The following is a 25,491-nucleotide window of genomic DNA, read 5'->3' as shown; positions in this document are numbered from 1 at the left end:
AATTTTTTACTAATATATAATATATATTAATAATATCTATAATTTTATCTATATCTTAATGATCCCCAAACTCTATCCCTAGCCACTTCTGTTTGTACTAAATGTCAGGCTTGAAATTCAATTACAAGATATTCTCAATGATGATGACCATCAACTTCCAATCAACCACCACCTCTTTCCAAAGTAAACTTGCCTCTTTTCTCCTGCTTCTCTACCTCAATGGTTAAGCAAGCCAAGTTCTTTACTCCCTACTCTACAAATCTATCTAGTTTACTGTCAGCTCTCAGAGACATCACTATTTAAAGCTCTTGAATCCATGCCCTAGGGCAGTGTTTTAATTCACACAATTATTCTTGATTAAACTGCAGCAACTAACCTATTTTGGAATTAAGCGTAAGTGCTCTTGATCCTCGTTACTTCTTCCACACACAAATGCATGTGCGCGCGCGCGCACACACACACACACACACACACACACACACACACGCACACTTCCCCACATTCCAGTTAACCTACAATACAAGGGCGGCAATAACTACCAGCTGGAAACCATCCTACTGGCCGTCATTACGAAAGCAACAGCATTAGTTTCTGATTTTTCATGTCTACTTTTATGTTTTATTATATGTAAATATGTCTATTATATGAGTTATGTGCCTATTATACAAAATGTACTTATATAAAAACACATACATATAGCACATTTAATTTATACACACACACACATATATCTGAAAGAAGATACCTCAAATCTTTTATGGATACAGGAACATAAAAATACATGAAAACCACCAAACTGAGAAAAATGTGCAATCCTCTCAACCTGACAAGACAGCCCCCGATGGCTTTCTATCTCTGTTAAGCACGTTACCTTTCTAACAATACTTTTACTCTGAAACTCCCCACACTGTCTCACCACCTGAAATGTTCTAACCACTGTCTTCCAATTTTTGTGTGCTTTTCAAGCCTCGGCTCAAACTAAGCTACTGTTTAAAGAGCTTCCTTTTCTGGAAGCTCAAACTCAGTACACATCTCTACCACAGCATTTAAACCACGGTAATGCAATTTCTTGTTTATATGTTTATCTACTCCTCTTTGTACTGCCAGTACCTAGAATGACTCATGATACAAATTAAGTGTTTGATGTCTTATTTGTTTTTTCACAAGTGCTCAAGAGACAGTGTTAAGAGGAAAAACAAAACAAAACAAAAAAAAAAACATTTTTGTTTGCCCAATACAGCAGAGAGAAGAAGTTATGCTAAGGTCTGTTTTCTGTTTTGTTTTGGTTTTGTTTTATAGACAAGCACAGTGGTGCACATACTGTCTCTCTAAAATACTTTTCTTTTCTGTGTATGAGTATTTTGCCTTCAAGTATGTCCATGTACCATGTGTATGCCTGGTGCCCAAGGAGGCCAGAAGAAGGTATCAGATCCCCTGAAACTGGGAGCTGTACCAGTTGTGAGCCACCAAGTTGGGGCTGGGAATCAAACCCAAACCCTCTGAAAGATCAACAAGTACTTTTAACCACCCGGCCATCACTCCAGGCCCCCAATTTTTAAGTTTTTAATTTTAAAATGCCCTTACATTATATTTGAGTCTTCAGATGTTAGCTACAGACAGGTTTTTAGAAAGTATTTTTGTCATCTACCAAACTCCAGCCAATTAACCAATAGATTCAACACATTCTGAAATATGCCTTACATAAATTTAAGACCTAACATGATTCTGAATAAACAGAGCAAATTAATGACACACGTTTACCTTCCTTTTCTAAAATTTCTCTTCAGTCAAAGTGAAGGGAAAAGAAGGCATAAACCCATAATATCAAAGAACAAAAAAAATGAATTTTTTAAGTATGGAAAATAAAGTATATATAGTACCTGAGTTGCCAAAACAAGGAACCATGAAAGTACCCACAAAGAAAGAACTAAGTACAGAGGCAAGGTGACTGCACGGGAGCCGTGGGCCTTAAACTTGGGTTGGCTGAAATTTTAATAAAGAAAATGTGATTCCTCGACTCTACATTGGCCCTAACACCAACTATCCTTCCCACAAAGAAGAAGCCGTGCTTGAAACAGGAGCATTAAGAAAACAAGATTACAAATGGAACCAGCAATCCTCCTCAAAAAAAGGCCCCTCCAAGTATGTAATGGGGAAATATACTTACCTTATCTCAGAATTCGAAGCATGAATATGTGTATGCAATTAATCTTCTTTGTGATTTTTTTAACTTTTATTAATTACACTTGCAATTAATCTTCTTTAAAGACATTAAAATTGCATGCATGAGTGAAAGGAGGTCTGTCATCCAACAAACAGGCAGTTCACAAAGAGCAAAGGGAAAAGGGGTAAAAAAATATTTTTGGCCAGGCATGGTAGCACACATCTATAATCCCAGCACTTAGAAGGCTGAGGCAGGAGAGTTTAAGGCATGAGCTACAGAGTAAGACCCTGGTTCAGGAAGTAGGGAGAGAGGGAGGGAAAATATTCCTTTAAAATTCAAGGAAATCCCAAAATTTAGTTTTCAAGAGTCCACTAAAATATAAAAGAACAAATGATTAGAAGGTAAAAACAAAAATAGAGCTGGGACTATAGCTCAGGGGCAGAGCACTTGCCTAGCATGTAGGGGGCCCTGGGTTCAGTTCACAGCACTGCAAAATAAATGGATAAATAAGAGCATTCAAAAAAATAAAATGTCCCTTGCTATAACATCATGAAGAGTCAGAGCATTAACACTATACATCAAGAACCCAGAAAGAGAAACAATCAGCTTGAACAGCACTGAAAACTAGGAACACAGTAAGTCAGGTGTCTATAAAGAGGAAGTTGTTTGTCTTTCTATATAAATACAACTGGGAAAGAACAATTTTACATATATAGTATAGCACCTGAAAAAGTTATCTTCTATCTAGCCCTTGATAGGAAATTATAGAAAAAAAATTGTGTTGTTCAAACAAAGACGTAGTATCCAGCAAATGAGATAAAATTATAAGGGAAGATCTGAAATGAATAAAGAGTAACCAGTCCATATAGAAGCAGATGGCAATTCTTAAAGCTTAAAAACTTGGAAAAAAGAACAAAGGGTGGTTGGTATGATATGCCAATTTCAAGATGGCCACCAAGACCAAATCCCTTGACACTTTCTGCATGATCCTCTCGAGCAGCAATTCTCAATCTGTGGGTCCAGACAGACCCCTTTGGGGGAGTCCCAAATGACCTTTTCACAGGGGTCATCTAAAACCACTGGAAAACAAAGATCATTATCATTCACAACAGTAGCAAAATTACAGTTATGAAGTAGCAACAAAAATAATTTTATGGTTGGAGATCACCACAACATGAAGAACTATATTAAAGAAACACAGCATTAAGAAGATTGAGAAGATTGATCTAGAGTGTAAGCAAACTCTCTAGGGGTGCACACAACTGACAGAACACAAATCTGCTGACTGTGAATTAGTCAAAAGGGAGGTTATTATCCTAAGTGGTCTGAACCTATGGCAAATGAGTTTGGCCAACCTAAAGGAGGCTTCTTGGCTGGTCTGGAGACACAGAGCAAGCCAAAAAATTAATTCCACTGACAACCACAGGAATATGAGAGACGATGTCTATAATCTCAAACCTAACTTCCACCTGGACCGCCTTATGAGGAAGCTTTAGCTAGGTCAAAGCTGCATCCGATAGTTCTATAAACCTTTAAAATGCCAGAAAGCAGGAGAAAGACTGAATAGGAAATGGTTACACCTGTTAAGTATGGCTAAAAGGATTCAGGTTCAGACTGTCCTGGATCTTCTAGATTTCAAAGAATAGGTCTGCTGATAAATTAAATATTCCTGTCCCTAGTTTGGACCACAGATTTTCTAACTTTAAAGGGAAGGAGGTAGGGAGGAAATGGGAGACAAAGGCACATTAGGAATCTGGTAAGCTTTCTGAATATAAGTTTTCACTTCTGTGAGCTTCCCTGATGGGATGCACTCAGTAAGGTCCCTAAAGTAGCAACAGCAGCAGCAGCAGCAGCAGCAGCAACAGCAATAGCAGCATTGCCTGCAAATTCATTAGAACAATCTGTGGGCCCACACTTAGACCCACTGAATAAAAATCTCTGAAGGTAAAGGAGACCCAGCAAATCCGTGTTTTCTTTTCACAAGCCCTCTAGGTGGTGCTGCTATATGCTCACACCTGAGAACAACTAATCTAGTACTAACTTCTGCTGGTATCATACTATGAGCTAATCTTCCTGCTGTAGCCAAGAGGTAACGCATTTCAAAATCTGACCTAGCTAACATGATACAACTGCAATAATAATGATAATAATAGTTTGCAGAATAAGAGATCAGGCTACAGATGTCTTTCTGTGACTAGAAGCCCTTTAGAAAAATGTGTTTAGGACATGTATGTTCTCTTTACTGTCATGGTGCTCACTAATCCCTATTCCTTTTTCCTTACACAATCATATGTTGCTCTTACTAGCTCATTACTGCATTAGAACTTAGAAGGAGGTAATACCAAAAGAAGGACAAATCTGGGAGCTAGAGACATGGCTCAGCACTTAAGAGCATGTGCTGCTGCTCTTAGAGGACCCAGGGATTCAGTTCCTAGAACCCACACGGCAGCCATGAGAGTCTGTAACTCCAGTTCCAGGGGATTTGGCCTCCACAAGGCACCAGGTAAGTGTGTTGTGTGCATGTATACATGCAGCCAAACATTCATACACATGAAACAAAAATACTTTTTAAAAGAATTGTAACAAACTTAAATCTGGTACAGTACAGTCCAGCATTTGCTTACAGAATAGAAAATCAAGTAAAATAGAGAACACGTGATTCAGAAACTGTAATATGCTATACCCTGGCCTTCCACTTGTAGGTCTGTACTTTTAAGCATAGGGAAAATGTTTCAAAATGACATCTCAAGTGTCCCTCTTCCACCCACCAGCCTGAGATCTTCAGAGAAAAAAATTCTATCTACATAAGTATACCAGAGGCTGAAATGCCCAAGAACTGCAAGGAGAGTTGGCTTATAAAAATTTCAGTTTAAAATCAATGGTGGAAATATAATACCAAACATGTATGATAATGTCAAATCACTTCTAAGTGCTTCAATATATTCCAAATCTAATACATTAAGTAGATTTAATATATTAAAAGCAAAATGCAGAGTTTCATCATCTTAAAGACAAGAGAAATGCATTTAAGGAAGATACCAAGATGCCAAGCTTTCATCAAATGTGAATGTTTTAGAAGAACTACGAGGGATTAAACACAGCTTTCCAAAGCTATCACACAGCACCCATTTAGCTTCCCTAACCGAGAGCCCCTGGCAGCTTCAAGATTCCACATGCTCTATCAGCTCATAGTTGTGGAACGCTCCATTACTCACATGTTCCTTTGGAGCCCTTTCTCCATAAGATGCAGACACCATTAATATCCTGGCAACTGTCAACAGAACAATCCTTACACTTAAAACAGTTCTTGCCAGAATAGTATGGTAACTACTTCTTTAGTCAATCTTGACAATAATGAACTAAAATTTTAAATGTAGAAGCTAAAACTGATACAAATGTCTATAAAACTATATGTATGAACAGTTACTGACTGTGGTAGTATTATACTCTGTTAAAATACCTTCACTTTAAAATCTCAAGAGAAAACATAAAAACTTTTTTTAGAAAAACTAAACAATTCAGAAATACTCAAAAAATTTCACAATTGGTCTTTCTAGGACACAGCAACACTTTACAGCCTTCCTTCCCATATTTCTTGTATATACAAACATACTTTATATGTATGTGATCCTAAAATATATTCACTCTCGTACATTTCATATTTATATTATTACTTTATGTGACTGCCTGCATGCATGTTTGTGCACTACATGCAAATCCAGTGCCCAGAGGCCAGAAGAGACTAGCAACCCCCGGGAACTGGAGCTGCAGGCGGCTGTAAGGTGCCATGTCAGTTTCTGAACAGAATCCGGGACCTCCTGGGCAGCCAGTGCTTTTAGCCACTGAGCCCCGTTATATACTCCAGCCCTATCACATACTTGTGTATCATGGCAAACTCTACCATCTTTGAAAATATTCTTTAGACTAGCTTCCTGCCCCATTTTTAAAAAAAAAAAAAACTGTAAATTTACCTATTAGTTAAATATTGTTTACTCAGAATACACTAATTTGTCACAAAATAAAATTAAACAGTAACTCATTGATATCTTGTACTTTATCCCACATTAACAATGAAAAAGTAATGCATACACATATTTAACATAACATATAAAATGAAAGCAATAATTAAAAAACACAATTAAAATTCTGTAGGTTACTTATATTAAACCTAATATTAGCCAAACTGCTTTCTAAGTGTCTATAGCTGTATCCTTAGATTAACACTGCTATTCACACTGGCCAGAGATGCTTCCTTTTCCAGTCCAAGAAAAGACTTTTAACTGGTAAAATGATGAAAATAAGAATGTTCAGCCCTAAATTGAACATCTGTGTCATCCCCTCCAAGACCCAGGGAACATCAAGGAAAGGGAAACAGAAACATTGTAAGTGCTAGAAAAATGGTTCTCAACCTGTGGGCCATGACAGGTTCAGTCCTTTGGTAAACCTCTATCTCCAAAAATATTTACATTATGATTCATAACAGTAGCAAAATTACAGTTATGAAGTAGCAACAAAAATAACTTAAAAGTTGGGGAGGTCACTAAAACATAAGGAACTGTATTAAAGGGCTGCCAATATTACAAAGGTACAGAACCACTCTGCTAAAGAATAGAGAGGAGTCCTACAAAATGCTGGTTTCTAGATATGACAAAAGTAATCTCACCAAGAACAAACACAGGGCAACTATGACTACCTGCATGAGTGTGCTCATGCACATGCACAAACCCAAAGACCCACAGACTCACACACAAAATAACACATGAAAGTGGAAGAGGACTAGTTGAGAAGAAGGAAGCTATCTATAAGAAACATATAAGACAGGGCAATGGATGAACACACAATACATTGAATATATGCATGCGCTTGTCAAAGATTTAACAAGATAATATGATGGTAATTATAATAAGAATAAACCTCGATTGATTATCAGCAGAGAAAGGAAAGGGGCATCCTGCAAGATCGAGAACTATTTTTGATTTTTTAATCAACAAAAAATCTTAAGAAAGTTGGCATAAGGGTGACTTGAGTCTTCTCACTCAGGTTTTTTCTGTTTTGAGTCAAGGTTTCTCTGTGTAGCCCTGAACTCACACTCTAGATCCAGCTGGCCTTGAACTCAAGAGACCTGCCTACTTCTGCCTCCTGAGTGTTGGAATTTTGAGCATGTGCCACCATAGCTAGCTCTTCTCTCTCAGTTGAACCTATAAAGCAATCCCTGGTTAATACTAAAAGTAGGTGGAATCTTTGTTAAGTAATATGATGAAAAGTGGCAGGGCAATGAGCAAAACCACACACATTTTAACGTTAAAAGCCAAAACACAGACATTCCAAACAATAGAATAAGACAGGAAACAGGTGGGCTGGAGAGATGGCTCAGTGATTAAGAGCACTGTCTGTTCTTCCAAAGGACCCGGGTTCAATTCCCAGCACCCACATGGCAGCTCACAACTGTCTGTTAATGCTGATTCCAAGCGCTCTGACTCCTTCACCACTAATATAAATAAAACCAAATAAATCATTACAAAAAAAAAAAAGAAAGGAAACAGCACCATTTTACAAAAGAACATGCAAAAGAGCAGCACCCAAAAAACTAAAGGTATAGTAGGTTCAAATTAACTGTCCTACATCTATTTTGGAATATTGGAAGATATATGGATAACACCTTCTAAGTTGAGATGCTGATATCTTTGGTTGTTAATTTTATTCAAGATAATTTACTAGTGATTAAGAATCTAATAGAAGAAACTGAAAGTAACCAGGGATGAAAATTCCACATCACAGAAATTAACAGAATAATCCTGAGACTTCTCACAAATATTTAAGAAAAACAGGAAAGCTCTTAAATAAACCTGAGGCATACTTAAGTACAAAAAAAAAAAAATTCTAACAACCTACCTATAAAAAATATATCTGACATATCCAAGTTACCAAAAATAAGGGTTTTTCTTTATATTAAGAATGGGACTAATCCACTCAAATCCTTTCAGCTAATTTTGCAAGTGTGGCTGTGTTTACAGACGCCCCTGTTAGGAATGTAAATGTAAAAGCACAATGTACTTTTACACATGATAACACAAGTTAGATGAAAGGCTCCCATTGCCCTGTTTCCTCAAGGTAGTGGAAGAACTGAATCCAGAACCTCAACTTGCTGGGGCAAGTTGCTCCACCACTGAGCTACTACACTCCCAGAACCTCTGAGCACTATTTTATTAAGACTCAACAACTAAAATAGGGTGGAACTAGAAACAAGTAGTTCTACGATATTTAAAAGGCCAAAGACATTCTCTCTTAGGGTCTTTGGACTGCGAAGCATGTGAACACATGGATCCCAGATATGCCATTAGACATAAGACATGTTAACAGTGACTTTAAACAGCTTTACACAGTAATGGGAACTGCATGCTATCCATGATCGAGAGCGCAGTTTCTGTTGCAGCTTCACTTCCACTCTACTTCTTATTTGGAAGTTTTATAAAAAGCTGTCAGTTCTTGCCACCCTTCTGCCTTAAGACTTGGCACCAGCCCTTTCATTTCAAAGGGCAACGTGCAAGAGCAATTCATGTCTTATAGAAGACTAAAAGAAAGTATCTAGAGGTAGGGAGATGATTTCATGGGTTAAAGGCTTGCCTACCAAATGTGAAGCCCAGTATGTGTTTGGATCCCCAGAACCCATGTAAAAACCAGATGGGTGGGGTAATCCCAGAATTTGGGAGAGGACTTGGAGACAGTGAATCCCTAAAGCAAGGTAGCCAAAACAATAAGCTCTAGAATCAGGAAGAGGCCCTGCTGCAATCTATGATGGAGAGCTACTGAGAAAGGCACTGAATTCAATCTCAGGGCTCTGTAACCTCTCTCTCTCTCTCTGTCTCTCTCTCTCACACACACACACACACACACACACACTACATACATGTTCACGTTAAAAAAAAAGCAAGATAGCCCTAAGGCAGAGTTAATTTTATGATAATATTACGTTTCAAAGAGAATGAGATTATTTTTCAAAAGCTGGAAAAACTGCAAGAGTAAGCCATTTTATGAGGACAAAAGATTGATTAGACATTTTCTAGATTTCATTAACAATTGTTTTCTAATAAGAAAAATATCTGATCATCCTACCTTAAGAGAAAAGATAGTTAAGTATAAATGAAATTCAGTTTTATGTGTTAAAATTATTTTAGCTATAAAAAGCCATAATATTATAGCTTTTTTGGTAACTTTAAAAACAAGATAAAAATAAAAGTAGAGGAAAAAGTAAAAATATTAAAGATATGCATGTCAATTACTCCATCCTCTTTGCTCATAAATACTATTTTAAAAACAAGGAGCAAGGGTTAGTTTGGTTTTTGTTGTTGTTTTCTTCCCCTCTCCTTCCTTAGAAACTTTGCTTAGGAACACAAAGGGACCAATATGCTAGATTCACATAGAAAGCAGTATGTATGGAGTGTTAGGAACAGAAATTGAAGCTGAGTGCAGTTAGCAGACTCCCAACACCGGAGGACTGAGGCAGCTATGGACCACAAGTTCCAGGGCTATATGATAAACCTTTCATAGGTTGGGGGTTGGAACTGGGGAAGGGAGAAGGAAAGAGGAAGGAAAGCAGGAAACAGTTTGGGTAAGGAGAACATACCCTGTAAATTTTAATTTTGACCTAAAAGAAAGAGTCTAGATATACAATTGTATTCATCCACTGTGACTGGGTTTCACTTATACTCCTATCATACCACACAGAAAGGGTTAAAAGCTTTAAGGGTGGTACATACCTGGAATGCCAGGAGTGCTGAAGCAGGAGTATCAAAAGCTGGAAGCCAATCTGAGCTACTTCGAAAGACCCTGTGTCTCAAGAGGGGAAAAAAAAAAATCTAATTTTTTTTTCTCAATTGTTGTCAATGGACTTACACCTACCTAAAATTTCCTTATTACAATCAAATCCTTCTGTAAGTAACTTTAAACTCTTACAATACCTCAAAATTACTTAGTTAAAAAAATAAAATAGAAGTCTTCTCATCACCAGGAACATCTTTTGCTTCTACAAACATAATGTATCTTGCAAACTGCACTGTCACTACTCAGTGAATAAGCCACAAATCATAAGGTACTAAAAACAAGCAACACAAACAAACGCATGCATGTTACATTTAACAAACAGGTCCTGACTAAATATGCTAGAGCTACTTCAAACAGTCATGTAAGCCTAACAGTAGAAACCAAGGATACCAGATAATACTAAATATTTGGAATTCATTTTCCTGGTCTTCATTCAGTTAGCAACATCCAAGACAGAAAGACAACTTAAATGGCAGAGCAGAGATTAGATCTTTTCAAACATTAATGCCTTCTTTATCTTGACTGGTAACTAAGGACAGTTTCTCTTGTTAACTCTCCAATTCATTGTTTCACAGCTCTCCTAAGTATGATGAAATTGAGCTGCAGTTTCCAACATTTCCACCTCTGTACTTGAAAACTCCTAGTTCTAAAGCCCGACTCAAAAGACCAACTGCACATTTCTCAGTGACTCCCTCTTCACGTTGGCACTTCTTCAGGGCCTGTCCAATTACCCACTTCCCAGCCAGAATTCATTGTTTTAGCTTGTTTCTACAGGACACATTTACATTCTTGTAACCTTTTCTCCGTACTTCCCTGACCCTTCCTGTTATTGTCTCTCGTTTACAGCCCCATTTTGCTTCCTTCCCTACCCACCAAGAGCAATGTTGTTTTCAAATTGCCAGTTGCCACCACAGGTTTGTTAAATCCAGTTAGCGGGTCTTTATTATCAGTTCCTCTTGACTATGAAATGGAATATTGAATAAAAAATATCAGACTGCATCACATAAAGTAAAAATATTACTGGGTCATTCTATCATTTAATGTGAGAGTATTAGGTCACAGCAAAAAATGTATGCTGCCTATAGGTTACATATTATGTTTTTTAAATTGGCTGGTCTCCAACTCCAGATCCTCTTGCCTTGGTTTCCCAAGGGCTGGGTATATAGGGCATGCCACACCAGGCTGGGTCAGCGCACTTCAGTTTTAAACACTAGTCTATATAATATAACCCAATCTTTCACTGGCCTACAAAGCTCTAACCTGGCCCTGGATAAAGTTCGAGAGACTCACTTCTCTATATCCAAAGGAGCCCATGCAAGCCAAGCTTTCATGCAATGGTGCTGTCAATCATTGTTCTACCTACAGAACGTCCAACAGTCTACAACGCCTACCTGTACTCACCTTTGACTATTTAGTATCACCAGGTCCAAAGTCTTTTTATCCTTCCTATAGCAGCAAATGTCCCCTCAATACAAATATACTGTGTGCCTCAACAAATGCCTCATGTCCCACTTTTCACTACTTTCAACATTTCACATCTTACTTTAACCATGCTTCTCCAGTTCTAAAAGATAAACTCCTTTAGAGAAGGAGCACATTTTACTGACAACACTCAGCTGGGTACATGCCACATACTCAGTGCCGAAAGCTTGGCAAAACTAAAAAAGATCTAAAGACTTGCATTTAAGTTGTTAGGTTGCCTTTGCAAGGTGCGCTCCTATGGTGACCATGGATCAACTTTTCCACATTTTTGCTACCACTCCTGAAGCCTTAAGCACAACCAGACTCCAGGTAACAATGTGCCTGCTTCCATACTTGAAGAGTTTAAGGCAAAAGGAAGGAAGAGCTCAAAGTTTGCAAAGTCAGGTAGATATCAGAAAAAGAAACAAAAATCTCATCATCCTTTAGTAGGGAAAACCCCATTTTATAAAGATCTCTTAATAGAGACAGGCATTACTAAGCTAGGGAAAAAGGAAAAGTAGCACAAAATAATTGGCTGAAGTGGCTTAATGTCTGTCGCCTTCCCAAGTGTTCTGAAAGATACACTGGATACATTGTGGCATACTGCTGGGATTGCACAACCTAACAGGCACCTCTTGGAGACCCTGAAGCTTCCCCTGGGTTTCATTTTACATATAAAACTATCTTTATCTGTAAGATGTTTGATACACCTGTGTTTTACACACCCATTCTTCAACTAACCTCACTCCAGTTAAAAACAGTGCAGGCAACTTTGACAGACTCTGCCAGCTGTTGGTTTCAGCTGTTCTTTTCCTTTTCCACAGTCCGTAAGTATTGCAGGGGTCATTTTTTTTTCTGCCTGATCATTTATTTTAATTTAAAAAATAATTTCTTTACTCTTTAATTACACCTATAATTAAGACAAATGCAAATCCTATTATAACTTAGCATTAATCAAAAATCTATCTGTAATATACAAACTTCCTTATCCACGTGAAATTCGGGATATTCATCCAAGTAGAGTAACTTAAGGACTGCCTGGGAAAACTTTAAAGGTCATGTAATAATAACTTAACGTTTCAGAGGCCCAAATGGCTGTGCTTACTCACTTACAAAGGGTTGAAACTTCTCCCAATGCCTTTGCTATATGATATTTCTTCTATTTCCACCTATCCTTCCTCTTTCAAAAATGCAGATAAACCAAGTCACTCTCAGTAAGAAAGGGTCACATTCACAATTATAGAATTTGGGGGAAATAACAGCAACTTGTAACTGCTGAGCAATCTCTCCAGCCCTTTCTTCTAGATCTCTTAATACTCCGCTATCATCACATTGGCCAGGAAGGGGCAAATTCAAATTATAGCACTCACCAGGCATGATTCTATTACAGCCTTATTTTATATGTCATCTTTTATTTTTATTTTATTTGTTTTTCAATTTTTTATTTGTGTGTATCAGTGTTTTGCCTGCATGTATGTATGTGTAACACTTGCAAGCCTGGTGCCTGGAGTGGTCAAAACTGAGTATTGGATCCCTGGGAACTAGAATTTCAGAGGGCTGTGAACCACCCTATGGGTGCTGGGAATCAAACCTCGGTCCTCTGGAATAACAAGTGCTCTTAAGCCCTGAGCCATTTGTCCAGACCCTTAATATATTTTTAACAAAAAGGAGAGACTTGTTTATAAACAAATTATGCTAAGTGTCTAAAGGTGTTTCATGTAGGTAGCTTAGTTTCATATTTCAAATACTAGTCTCCTTTAGTGTTAAATTAATCTCACTCTTCCCTTGGACAACAGTGAGCATTCATGTAAGAGATGCAGCAAACTGACTCTCTTCTATGATGATGCCACTGCAATCTGAAGAATGCAACCTTCTCGGCGAAAAACTGCCACTTGATTTTGTGTGTAAGTGCAACTGCACGTGACACTCCAACATGGCTTTAGAAAAACACGTTTTAAACTGTGGTGCTGCATAAAACCAAGGAAAGCCGCACTTCAAATATTTCCAATATTAATTTTTTTTAGTATTTTCTCATTTAAAAACTGGTTCAACTGATCAAAACATTTTTAACACCCTTATTTCCTAGCTTAAATGCTTAACAGCTTAGAAGAAAAAGTCAATTACTGACCATTAAATGAGAGAAAGAAGAAAAAATTCATTTTTGCAGGTTGGAAAAACTTTTATACTCTTTATTTTACAGATAAGAATAGAGCCCATAAAGGTTAAATAATTTGCCGAAAGACACTAAGTTACTAATAGCAGCACCAGAAATAAGATACTTCAATTACATTCTTATCACTTGTCATTTAAGTATTAAAAATAAGTATCAACTCGTAATTGATTCCTGAGGAAGGACTCCTGATTCGTGTTCTACATTTTGAAAGTTGTATAAGCTAATAAACTTAACTACAAGAACAGAAAGAACTATTCAAGAACTTTGAAGATAAATGTGTTCCTAAACCATCACAATGAATTTTAAAATCTATCACTCCAAACCTTGTCCCTCATCTACATATTTGTCGACCACAGGAAGAATTCAGGGACAGCAATGACATCCCACTAAAGAAATTAATAGAGTCTTCAGCTCAGGTTTCCAGGTTAAATAAAGAAGAGTTCCTACCATTTTTAACACCATTTTAACATTAAGCTGCAGCGTTCAGAATGAAAAGTTTGGAAAAAGCATTCTTAGCTGGTTTTTGGCCATGCTAAAGAAGATGTAAATCTGACACTGTTGACACTAGCTAAAGGTCTGAGCTTAAAAAAGAAAAACCGAAAAAGTGAACAAGTTTCTTCAACCAAAAGCTTTCTCTCTCCAGCACCCACACTGTTAAGACCGCGAGAGACACTGAAACGCTGTATATTAAGCTTCCGATGTTCAAGGATAAAACACAGTGAGGGCAACAACTTAGAAGGGATGAGTCTGAAGGACTGCAGCCTAACTAACTGCTCTTTACAGTCGTCCCTTTGTTCAACTGACCACTTCTACAAAGTACTGCAAGAATGCACCTCTTCTCTTTGAACAACACCGTCCATCAAACCTCAGATGACAAGATGTTGGTGTGCTATACAGAGGTTTGATCAATTAAGAAGTACAGGGTAGACAAGCGCACTGTCTTCATACACACCATTAAGACTAATAAAGTTACACACCCCAATTAGGACCTCTGCTGTCGTTCTACAGTAATACAAATACAATCTCTATTTTAAAGTAGTACCCGTTTAGGAAGGGATCGAATTTTAAAACATGGTCACCACCACTGCTGAACACACGCATAAGCAGGTTTAAAGCTGTGATAAGCACAAAATCCTTACCCCATTTTGCCCAATGAAAACCTGCTATGAAGTTTCTGCTTAGGCTACCGAAATAACTTCCAAGAAATTTTCTCCGTCTGTTATTTTGCAGTTGCTTTTCCGCCCCCGAGATCTTTTCCGGAGGTAATTCAACGACGCTGACAATTCAGTTAGTTCTTGTCGGTAAAATGATTTCACTCGAGCTGACGCCAAAACGTTCAAACATTTGCTTATTTAGACTTCGAAAAGGTTGCGCGGAGAATATAGCACTCAGTTATTCCACAAAATTAAGTGTACATGTAGGAAAACGCAAAAATCCGCTTCTGCGAGTCTTATACAAAAAAGAAGAGTTCGCTGGTCATTTCGCTCACGTCCTCCACGACACTCAAGTTACTCGGCCTTCTCGGGGCTAAGGCGGTGGGTTCGAATTTCACCACACCAGGTCCCTAGGGGTGGAGCGTGCAACCCAACGCGACGTGCACTTCAATAAAAACCTTAACGACAGCCATGCCACAGTCTCCCTTCGCTTACGTTAAAAAAGAAAAATCATGTAGAAAAAAATTTCCAAGTGCAAACCCCGGCCGCTCGCGACGGGCTCGGCACAGCACATTGGAAGCTGTCCTTTGAAGGTTCGTCCTCTAGGACTCGGAGAGAGGAGGCGGAGAGCAGGCGGAGAAGGCTGGGGGGGAGCGACGCGTTCTCACGAGGAGCAGCCGCGGAGCCATTTCCAGGCTGGCGGCCGCCGGGGAGCGCGGGGGCCCGAGCCCACCTGCTCGGCTTCCCGGCCCCCGCCGGGCACAATGGAGCCCCGCTCGCGGCCGCCCCCTCTTCCCGCCTCTCCTCGCCGCGCCGGCGGCCTCGGGCTCCCGGCGGCAGGGGATGAACGAGCAGCGAGCCCGGCCCCGCGCGGCCCCCGGCACCCAGCCCCCCGCTCCGGCGGCCGCGCGCCCCGGCGACGGGCTCGCCCGAGGCACGGCGGGCAGCCGCGGCTCGAGCCCCCGCCCCGGCTCGCCTCTCCCGCTCCGCGCCGCCTCCGGCACTCCCCTCGGCGGCCGCCTCCGCCGGCCCGGGGCGGCCTGGCGCCTGTCGCCGCCGCGGACTCCAACGAGCGGCCCCGAAGAGAGCGCCGCGCAGCCGAGGGCGCCGCTTCCCGGTCCGCGCGGCCAGCGCGAGGCGAGCACCGCAGCCGAGCGGGAGCCGAGAGGGGGCGGGGCGGGCGGGGCGGGGCGCGCGGCCCTCCCGGCCCGAGGGGCGGAGCGCCGCCAACGCCGCAGGCCGGCGGGGGAGGGGGCGCGCGGCGGGGGAGGGGCTCGGCGGCAGGGGGGTCGGCCCCGGCGGGGGTCCGCCAGCCGCGGGTCCGCTCCTCTCTCCTTCCCCTCCCCTAGCGGCCGGCGGCGGGCGGGCACCGGCTCTGAGCCGCCGCGGCCTCCGCTTCTCCGCTCGGCAGCCGCCCGGACTCTGTCTCCATCCTCCCCGCAGGAGGGTCTTTAAATAGCCACGTCAGCGCGCTCCGCTCCCCGCCCTCGTCACCCTCCGCTCACGTCACTGGGCGGAGGATGATGTCACGCGGCCGGAAGTACTGCTAAATTAGGGAAAGGAGCAGGTGCGGGGGGCGGGGGAGGAGGGCCAGGCTGGCTGCTCCGTGCCCACGTGCTCCCGTTTCTCTCGCTTCTCCTTAAAGGCCAACGCGCCGGAGACAGCTGGAGGAGAACTCGGAGACGGAAGCGGCGGGAGGAGGTTTCCTTAGCACAAATGTGCCCAGAGCGAGTGAGTCACTCGTGGCAGCGCCGCCGAAGGGTCGCCGGTACAGTCCCGCCTCCCCCTCCCATTGGGTGTGCGGCCGCAGCCTCCCAGGGCCGCTCTCATCCCGACGTGCAGGGAAGCAGGGAAGGAAAGCGATCACTCCTGGTAGATTGGGGGGAAATCACCGTTAGTTTGGGGAATTATAAATACCATTTTGAACGTAGTCAGCTTTTAAACTTTCTCCCCTCCTAAGGGCATACACTTTAATTTTATAAAAACGTAGAGTTAGAAATAAACCTTCTGTTATAAAGGACAGTAATTAAAGCACAGGGAGGTTCCCAAATGTTCTAAATGTTGCCTTTCTCAACAAAAACCATGATTCTGCCTGGCATAATGAGCTAAACTCATTAATGTAAAACTTAGTTCCCTCAGTTAATTGTCGCTCTACAGCATTGCAAATGAATCTCTAAAGGTCTGACTTACCAAGAATGTGAATTCCAGTCTAGAAACAAAGTCCATTTTTATTAACATAAGCATACATTTGGGTTACTTTTTAAATTTTTAGTCTTGGAAGCACAATACCTCTCGAACATATTTTCATTTTCTATATGGCAGGGATGATTAGCTGCCCATAAATTTATAGCTACATATGGGAAGTTGGGTTTTTTTAAATCACAGAGTTTTAAAATGGTCAAGACAGCCTTTTATTACTTAGATTTACAGAATGAACTTTGCTTTTATTTGATTTAACATGGCAATCGTGGCCCAGAAACAAAATTGCTGCACACTGCTAAAGGCCACTTCAGTTACTGTATAAATTCAGTGACCATATTTTACAAACTAAAGTCATTTGACAAACAGAATATTCAAAACTCAAAGTGACCTGGAAAATCCAGGACATAATACTATTACCAAACCATGAAATTGTCCATAGAATAATAGTAAATCAATGTCAATGCAGTTCAAAGTAAAATCAGCTGGAATTCTATAGACTGTGGCAGGAGTAGTGGTTTTTGTTTTGCCTTGTTTGATAAAGGCAGGGTATCAGTATTTAGCCCAAACTAACTAACCTTGTACTCTTGGATGTGCCTGGCTAATCCCTCTTGAACCAGGAGTATTGCATGCTTTCCTGCTATATGTAGTTTTTTTTATACACGTTTTTAATGTCAGAACAACGATTTTGCAATTTTTTTCTTTGTATTGACATTTTCTCACTTGGGTTTGGAACTCGAGATTGAAGGACATCCACAAAAACTGTTAGGACCAATTTGCAACTAACCAGACTGTCTGCTCATTTATCTGCACATTACAAAATTATGATCTTGCTTTAAGTTTGAAATATTAAAAACGCTGAGTTTTTTTCCTCACATGTATGTATATGGTGTGTGTGTGTGTGTGTGTGGTATGTTGGCACACATGACAAGAGTGGTGACCTGAGGGTCAGTGTCAGGAGTCTTCCTTGATTGCTGTCCACCTGATTGGTTGGTTGAGGGAGGGTCTCTCTCTCTCTCTCTCTCTCTCTCTCAGCTAGCCAACTGATTTTGAGCCTTGGGCCTCTGCCTGCCCAGTGCTGGAATCACAGGTGGGCTGCCGTCCACTCAGTGCTTATTGGATACTGGGATCCCAACTCGGACCCTCACACTTGTATGGTAACTCAGGGTTATTGGGGTTTTTAAAACATTATAATGAAGATTAATGAAAAGCAAATACCTGCTTTCCAATTTGTCTAATATGTATTATCATCATACTGATAGAAACTGGTACTAAGTTACATTTCAAATAAATTGAGCTTTTTACCTAAATATAAAATACAAAAACAATGAAACTCATCCTTCAAATAATGTCTTATGATCCTTGCAAATTAAAATAGAAATTTTTATTACTCTCTAAAATGCAAAAAAAAAAAAATACATTATTTAAAAACTATTTCCCATCTGAACTAATTTTCTCTTTCTGGGTTTTTCTCAGAAATTAATAAATTAACCCTTATTTTACCATTTCCAAGCACTTCATTCAAGCCTATCATTATAACTTCCTCCCATTTGTATTCTTCACCAAATTGATTTTTACCCAACTGCCATGATAGTCTGTCAGCTGCTTCCATACCTTTAGAATACCTCAGTTTCTATTTTTTACAGGGGCAAGCTTTCTTCTCAGATGCTCCTTCACAGCTGAAAGAGAGCAGCTTTTTTGTACGTAAATCTGATGGCTCACTGTGATGTAATTACTCAAAATGTAAGTGATCATTTCAGCATCTTATTCTAACTATTATTGGCCAGTTTTTTCTTTCCCATTTGTGTGGGATTTGCCTATCAGGAAGTAGTTGTATGTGTATAGCCAAAGGTGTAAGTAAAGCCTAGAATTATGTTATATGAGACATGTCCTGGGGAAAATAAATGTCTTTCTTACCATACTTTAAAACAATTCCAGTACACTTTTGACAGGAGTCATTTATCATCTATCAGTAAATACCTTTTCCCCTAAAATGAGCTGTCATACCACAAATTCTGATTTTAATTTCTTTATTTTTTTAAGTACTAAACTTCCTAGAAAGGAATGAATTTCTCTCTCCGGAAATGAAAGAAAGTAGCATTTCAATTTTTTAACAGTTCCTGCTTCCCAGTATACTCTGAAATTTGTAGGACGGTTTATGAATACTCTCTGATTTTAGAATCTGTGGGCGAAGGCATCTGTTTCAGTTTCAAGTTTACTTCCATGCCCTTTGCAGGAGATGGTAAGATCCAATGGGATGTTCATAGATGTGTCATGAAATGGGTCTTTTTCAATGAAAAGTCATTCATGAGCTAGAAAAAAAAATTGCAGAAAAGAGAGGTAAAGCCAGATTTTATTTTTAATTGACTAACATTAGATAATAACGACTTCTTTGGAGTATCCTATTTTTAATCACAAAATACCACTGTCACTTCAAATCAAATCATAAGCAGAAATAATAGATAGCTCCACTAGCTTATGGCAAATAATTATTAAGAATCTAAATAACCAACAAAGACTAAAAGTAATGATGAGAAAAAAAAATGAAAAAGAAAAAATTTCTAGTAGATGCTAAAATCTCTTACATGCTCCATGATTTACCCAGGGCATCATTAATTTGTGTTAGCTAGAATATCTTTCATTATTATTATCAGTCTCGTTCTTAATTGAAACGGGGTAGTTGAAAAGTCTTTTCAAAGAAATGTCAATTGAAAAAGGAGAAAACAGCCTCAAGCGTGGGAACATAGGTGTTTGGCTTCTCCAAGGTAAAGTCTTCTGGGCAGACTTACTCATCTAAGAGTGCCCATACTTGACACTTTTTTCTTTTAAACAGAATGGAACCTGAGTTGTGGAGGGAGAGAAATTGAAAGATTATCCATAGGAAAACTGCTGTAGAGCATGGGGAACAATCACACGCCACTCTCCCTGCTTGGGTTCTCATTTTAATCTCTCATTGCTGTTTCCCAAGTAGTCTCAGAGAAGTAAAATACATTCCTATGCTTGTAAAGAGGATTCCAGCAGATTTTCAGTCCGGTGCTGTTGAGGGCTAAAGAGAGTAGAGGAACTGATAAGAGTAATCCCACAATCGGAGGAAACTGATGTGTAGTCTGTTTGTAAGTTTTTAACATTCAGGGGTATAGTGCCTTTCAAAACTTCTGTGGCTGAACTTGGTTTTGTTGGACATTTTAAGCAGCAGTCACAGAGAACAGGCTGGGAAAGCATGAGGACCTTCAGCGAGCCAAGGTAGATAGGGAATGTTGAGTAAAGCTGCACCTGTGCAGTTACTTAGAGTGGAATGCTGTGGAAGTTGATTGCCATGGTAACCAGTAATCTTTTTCCTGAATGGGAAAACAGAACAACCATGAGGAAAATATTTTAAATGAGCTACCTCATTTTGTGACTCTTGGTGCCAACAAATGTAAAAACAGCACCCAAGGCATTCAGCACAGCCATGTTTGCAAAAGGAAATTGCCTTCTTTTCAGAGAAATGAGGCTGCACATAATTGGTAAAGACTCAGACATGCCTGGAGCTGGCAGAAACAATACCCAGAACCTCTGTGAAAGGTTCTCTCCAGTACAAACGATCAGAAAAATTCTTGCCCTTTGAAGGTTTCAGCCATAATATTTCAAGTTATTTATGTGGCTTTTATTTATTTTAATCTGGTTCAGGTAGTAATTGTTCTAAATATTACATTAAAATTACTGTTCTTGGGGCTGGAGAGATGGCTCAGTGGTTAAGAGCACGGTCTGCACTTCCAGAGGTCCTGAGTTCAATTCCCAGCAACCACATGGTGGGCCACAACCATCTACACCCTCTACTACCCTCTTAGAGCACTAATATGCATAAAATAAATAAATAAAATCTTTTCAAAAATTACTGTTCTCTACACACACACGATTATAGGCAGGTGACAGATAGATTATGGGACTTGGTGCTCATAGTTTGTGGAAACCAAAAAGTCTCAATATGCACATTGGAGAACCAAGGGCCTAGCATGATGATTTATTTTTTACCTAATAAACCTGGGAGAGCCAGAGAAGCCAGTGGTGTCACTCTTAGGCCAGATTTAAAACCCTGAGAACCTATGATTTTGGTTTCTCAGGACAGGGGATGATTGTCCAAACTCCAGAAAAGCATTCTGTCCTCTGCCCTTTTGTTCTACTAAAGACTTTCCACAGATTAGATGGTAGATATATATTTTAGTTGGACCACTAATTTGAGTGAGACTCTTTAACATTTCCACACATACTGATTTACCAGGGGGTGTCCCTTAGCCCCATCAAGTTTATACCTAACTTGACCTTCACAACTTCTATTATTTTAATAATGAATTATATTTTTATCATATTAATACATCATTTCATAAAAGTGTATTTTCCTATATTAATCAAGTATCTGCTAATATCACTGAGAAGAAAACTCAGATTTCATGTCTTGCCTTAAGAGAAACTACATGATAATGGCCCCTACTTTTCTCAATTAACTTAAATACCATTTCCCAGTGTGTGGGCTACATTGTTATCAACTGCAAGAAACAGAAAGACCAAATAATGGTGCTGAGCTAGAAGGACATTGCGTTTGTTTTTACTTATTTGTATGGGGGGGCGGGGAGTGGGGGTCCTCCTGCAGTTGATTCTAAGACTCCAAGGTGACTTCAGCATCCTTTCTATCTCTTCACATTGCTGTCTTCCCATGTTGTCTTCTAAATCTGGCTTACTATCTTATATTTGTCAGGCATTACATTTTCAGATTTCCTATTCAGACAAAGAGCATCCAAAGAAAGGAGGAGACATGTATTTCCGCTTTACTTCTACTTATCGGGGAAAACAATCTTCTATGATGCCTCCCCCAAATTCTCTTTCATGTCTTCTTAGTCAGGACTAGACTGTAACTCATCCCTGTATCACTGGCAGCTTGGGACAGCATTTTCATGACTAGGTTATATTACAGTAGTCCATCATTGTATCTCTAAGTTGTAACTGAAGAAACTTAAACATCTGGTAGCAAAACAGAGGGGTCAGTGCCTGATGGACAAGCAAACCACATGTTTGTAAAAACATGTAACACTAATACAAACTAATGAGATGAAAAACCTGTCAACGTTTTTATTTTATGTGCTAGTGTGTTAGGTGTGTGCGTATGCACACATGTGTGTGTTGGGAATACACACTAGTCTGTGTGAGGAGGCTGTCTCATTGAACCTGAAGCTTATCATTCCAGCCTGTCATCTGTTGTCTCTGCCTCCCAACACTGGGCTTACAGGCAAGAATAGTATCCGCAGCTTTTACATGGATCCCAGAAATTTGACTTGGACTCTCCTGCTGTCACAGCCAGTGCACTTACCCATCTCTCCTGCCTTACAACAAAAATTTAAAAACATGGAAGGAAAAATGGATACTGGAAAGACCTCTTTTGGTTGAGAGTTACAGGATTAACATTGTGAAAGTAGCTGCTCTACACATCCACTGCAGTCTTCATCAGATTCCAAAGACATTCTTCATGGAACTAGAAAAAGCAATCCCAAATTTCATAAGAAAGCACAAAAGGCCCCAAATAGCCAAAGCCATCCTGAGAAAAGTATCAATGTTGGAGGTATCAAAATATGGAATTTTAAGTTATACTGTGGAGCCATGGCCGTAAAAAGAACATGCATGGTATTGGATCAAAAACGGGCACATAAAGCAATGGAATAGAGTTAGAGCCAAAGTAAATCTACAGCTGCTCATTTTGGGCAGAGTTGCCAAAAACATACATTGATTAGAGGAAAGATAGTCTCTTTAACAAATGGTTCTGGGAAAACTGCATATCCACCTGTAGAACAATGAAGGTAGATTCCTACCACTCACCTTCTGTATAAATAAATTCAAAATATGTTAAAGACCGTAAGATAAGGCCCCAAACTGCATCTGTCGGAGGAAAGCACTTCAGGATACTGACACAGCCAGGTGCGTCCCAAATAGAGTTCTAACAGCTTGGGAATTAATAGCAATAACTGATAAATGGGATTTCATGAGCTTGAAAACCAGCACAGCAGGGTAAAGGGGCAGCCTAGAGAATAGAAGATAAAGATCTGCTCTCCATCTCACAGGAACTAATAATTAGAATCTGTAAAGACCTACTGAAAAACAGACAAGTAGTTCAATCAATAAATGAGCAAATGAACAGACACTTCTCATAAAATGAAAACAGGGCAGTGAGATGGCTCAGTCAGTAAAGTGCTTACAGCATATGCATGAGGACCTGAGTGTGGAAGACCAGCACACATGGAAGAGTCAAGTTTGGAAGTGTACCCCTGTATTCCAGCACTGGGAAGTGGAGACAGGCAGTGTCTGGGACTCAACTGGCCACCTAGTCTAGCCATAGGTTGAGTTTCTGGTTAAGTGAATGACTCTGCCTCAAAAATAAAAAATAAATTAATAAATAAGGTTGGGGCTAGAGAAATGGCTCAGGAGTTAAGAGCACTAACTGCCCTTCCAGAGGACTCAGGTTCCATTCCCAGTAGCCACATGGCAGCTCACAACCATTTGTCACTCTGGTTCCAGGGGGCTCTAACTCTGACCTCTGCAGGCACTGAGCACACAATGGTGCATAAACATACATGTAGATAAAATATACATATGCATAAAATTAATAATTTTTTAGACATGGAGAGTGATAGAAGAAGGTACCTCATGTCAACCTCTGCCCTCCACATTCACATATATGAACATGGGCATCTAGAAACACGCACACACACCTGTGTGAGTGTACATGCCCACACCTCAGGAATCTTGCCCATGTCCTTTTCAGAGCCTGCTGCAAGGCAATGTCTATCACATAGTGAGTGTTCATAAGTTGTCATATGCTGAATGAGTTATTTTCTGTTACCCTTAAGCAGAAATTATGTCAGATTTCTCAACCATTAAACAAACAACAGAACCTGGAGTGACTAGAGCAGAGGCACTTAGAAGAGTGTTCATACATAACTCAGAGAAACTTAGGAGGCTAAGGTTCCAGGTACTAGAAAATGAAAATTGGGTACTTTGAGGAGTGCTTACTAAGGAGAACTGCCACCAGCAAGGTAGACCCCCCCTTTCTATGCTGGAAAGGTCAGGGAAAGAAAGCCGTGGCTGGAGCTCAGAGACAGAGAAGGCTGCCTTGGCAGCTGTGTCCTATCTGTCACACAGATCTGGTAAGTAGTCAGTCTGCCTCATTACCCAGTCCTTCCTCTCCTGGCAGACAGGAAACCGGCAAAGCCTGTGATTATCCTCCTGGGGTAAGGAAGGGTGTCGGGTGAACCTGGAGGGCTCAAAAGAAGACAGTCCAAGTTCCATTCCCTTTGCCAGGCATAAGAAATCAGTTATTTTTAAATTCAGCACATGGCAAGAAACTCATCCACACAGTAGGAATGTAAATTAACACACCTTTGAAGATAAGTAAAGTTTGACACATCGGGTCAATTTCAAGGGATTTATTTTATAAATATATTTTCTTCAGTGTTCAAAGCAAACATGCAAAGATTTTTTATATTGTTTTCCGTTGAAAATGGATTCAAGTATTTATCTGTATACAGCTGGCTAAATAAATGATGGCATAACTTATGCAATAAAATACAATGCAGCTGTCTAAAACAGTAAGGTAGGTCCTGAGTACTGATAGAGAAAGATGCTTGGTGCAGAAGAGAATTCTGGATGGGCAGTGGAACTGTGGTAACCATTAGGATGTGTGACTAGAGCTGAGAGTTAGAAATAAAGTTTCTTGCTTTGTTTTTCTATTTTCCCCTTGATACCATCTGTATTGTTTGAATTCTTTTTACAATAAGCATGTATTATTTTAATAATACAAAACCAAACCAAATTGTTTTAACCATCATTAAAGGTACACATGACACGGGCCTGAAAAGATGGTCCAGTGGGTAAAGAGCTTTAGGACCTACGTTTAATCCCCATCATGGCCGCCAAACACTGAGAGAGTCGGTGTGTGCTTTGGGTCCCAGTGCTGAGGAAGCAAAGGCAGAAGCATCTTTGGCCAGCCTGTCTTGTTGAATCTGCAGTCTCCAGGAAGAGGAAAAGAAAAAAAAAAAAGGTAGAAAGCTGGGTGTGGTGGCACATACCTTAAATACCAGCACTTGTAAGGCCTAGCTAGGCAGGTGATTTCTGTGAGTTTAAGGCCAACATGAACTACATAGAAAGTTCCAGGCCAGCCAGGGCTACATAAGTATGTCCTACCTCATAAAAACAAGAGACAAACAAAATAATAAGGTGAAAAGTGGTAGAAGAAGAATTCAGCTTCTGGTTTCTATATCCACATACATACACATGCAAACACAACAATATTCATACACACACAGGGAAAGGGGGAAAATGCATGTAGCGATGCCTGAACTTGAAAGGTAAAAGGATTACAAGTTTGAGGCCATGCTGAATACTGAGATCCAGATCCTGGCTCAAATAAATGTTCAAACTTCAAGTACGACAGTGAGATATTAATATGTATTTCAATTTCCTTTCTCCATGTCATTTTTAAAGAAAACATTGTA

The 25,491-nt window shown here is 40.0% G+C and overlaps 1 protein-coding gene and 1 long non-coding RNA gene across 5 annotated transcripts in view; one reads left to right on the top strand and one right to left on the bottom strand.

Annotated features, from left to right (window-relative positions):
- Homer1 (homer scaffold protein 1) overlaps window positions 1-15,263 on the bottom strand; it is a 96,108-nt gene extending 80,845 nt beyond the window's left edge. The window contains exon 1 of one of the 2 annotated variants that reach the window (XM_060377795.1): window positions 14,759-15,263. In XM_060377795.1, coding sequence (XP_060233778.1) covers window positions 14,759-14,763 — 5 coding nt within the window. In that variant the 5' untranslated portion in view covers window positions 14,764-15,263. The remainder of the gene's footprint in view (window positions 1-14,758) is intronic. The other variant, XM_060377794.1, reaches the window with a different exon arrangement.
- A 1,094-nt stretch (window positions 15,264-16,357) lies between these two features.
- LOC132652409 (uncharacterized) overlaps window positions 16,358-25,491 on the top strand; it is a 77,413-nt gene continuing 68,279 nt past the window's right edge. Inside the window, exons 1-3 of one of the 3 annotated variants that reach the window (XR_009589954.1) lie at window positions 16,358-16,541; window positions 18,008-18,129; window positions 18,619-18,715. This is a non-coding gene — a long non-coding RNA (uncharacterized LOC132652409). The remainder of the gene's footprint in view (window positions 16,542-18,007; window positions 18,130-18,618; window positions 18,716-25,491) is intronic. The other 2 variants (XR_009589952.1, XR_009589953.1) reach the window with 2 other exon arrangements.

The sequence above is a fragment of the Meriones unguiculatus genome, chromosome 2, assembly GCF_030254825.1.
Source record: "Meriones unguiculatus strain TT.TT164.6M chromosome 2, Bangor_MerUng_6.1, whole genome shotgun sequence".
Classification (NCBI taxonomy): Eukaryota; Metazoa; Chordata; class Mammalia; order Rodentia; family Muridae; genus Meriones; species Meriones unguiculatus.
Note: the sequence above shows the minus strand (reverse complement) of the source record. Positions and strands in the feature narration are given on the sequence as shown.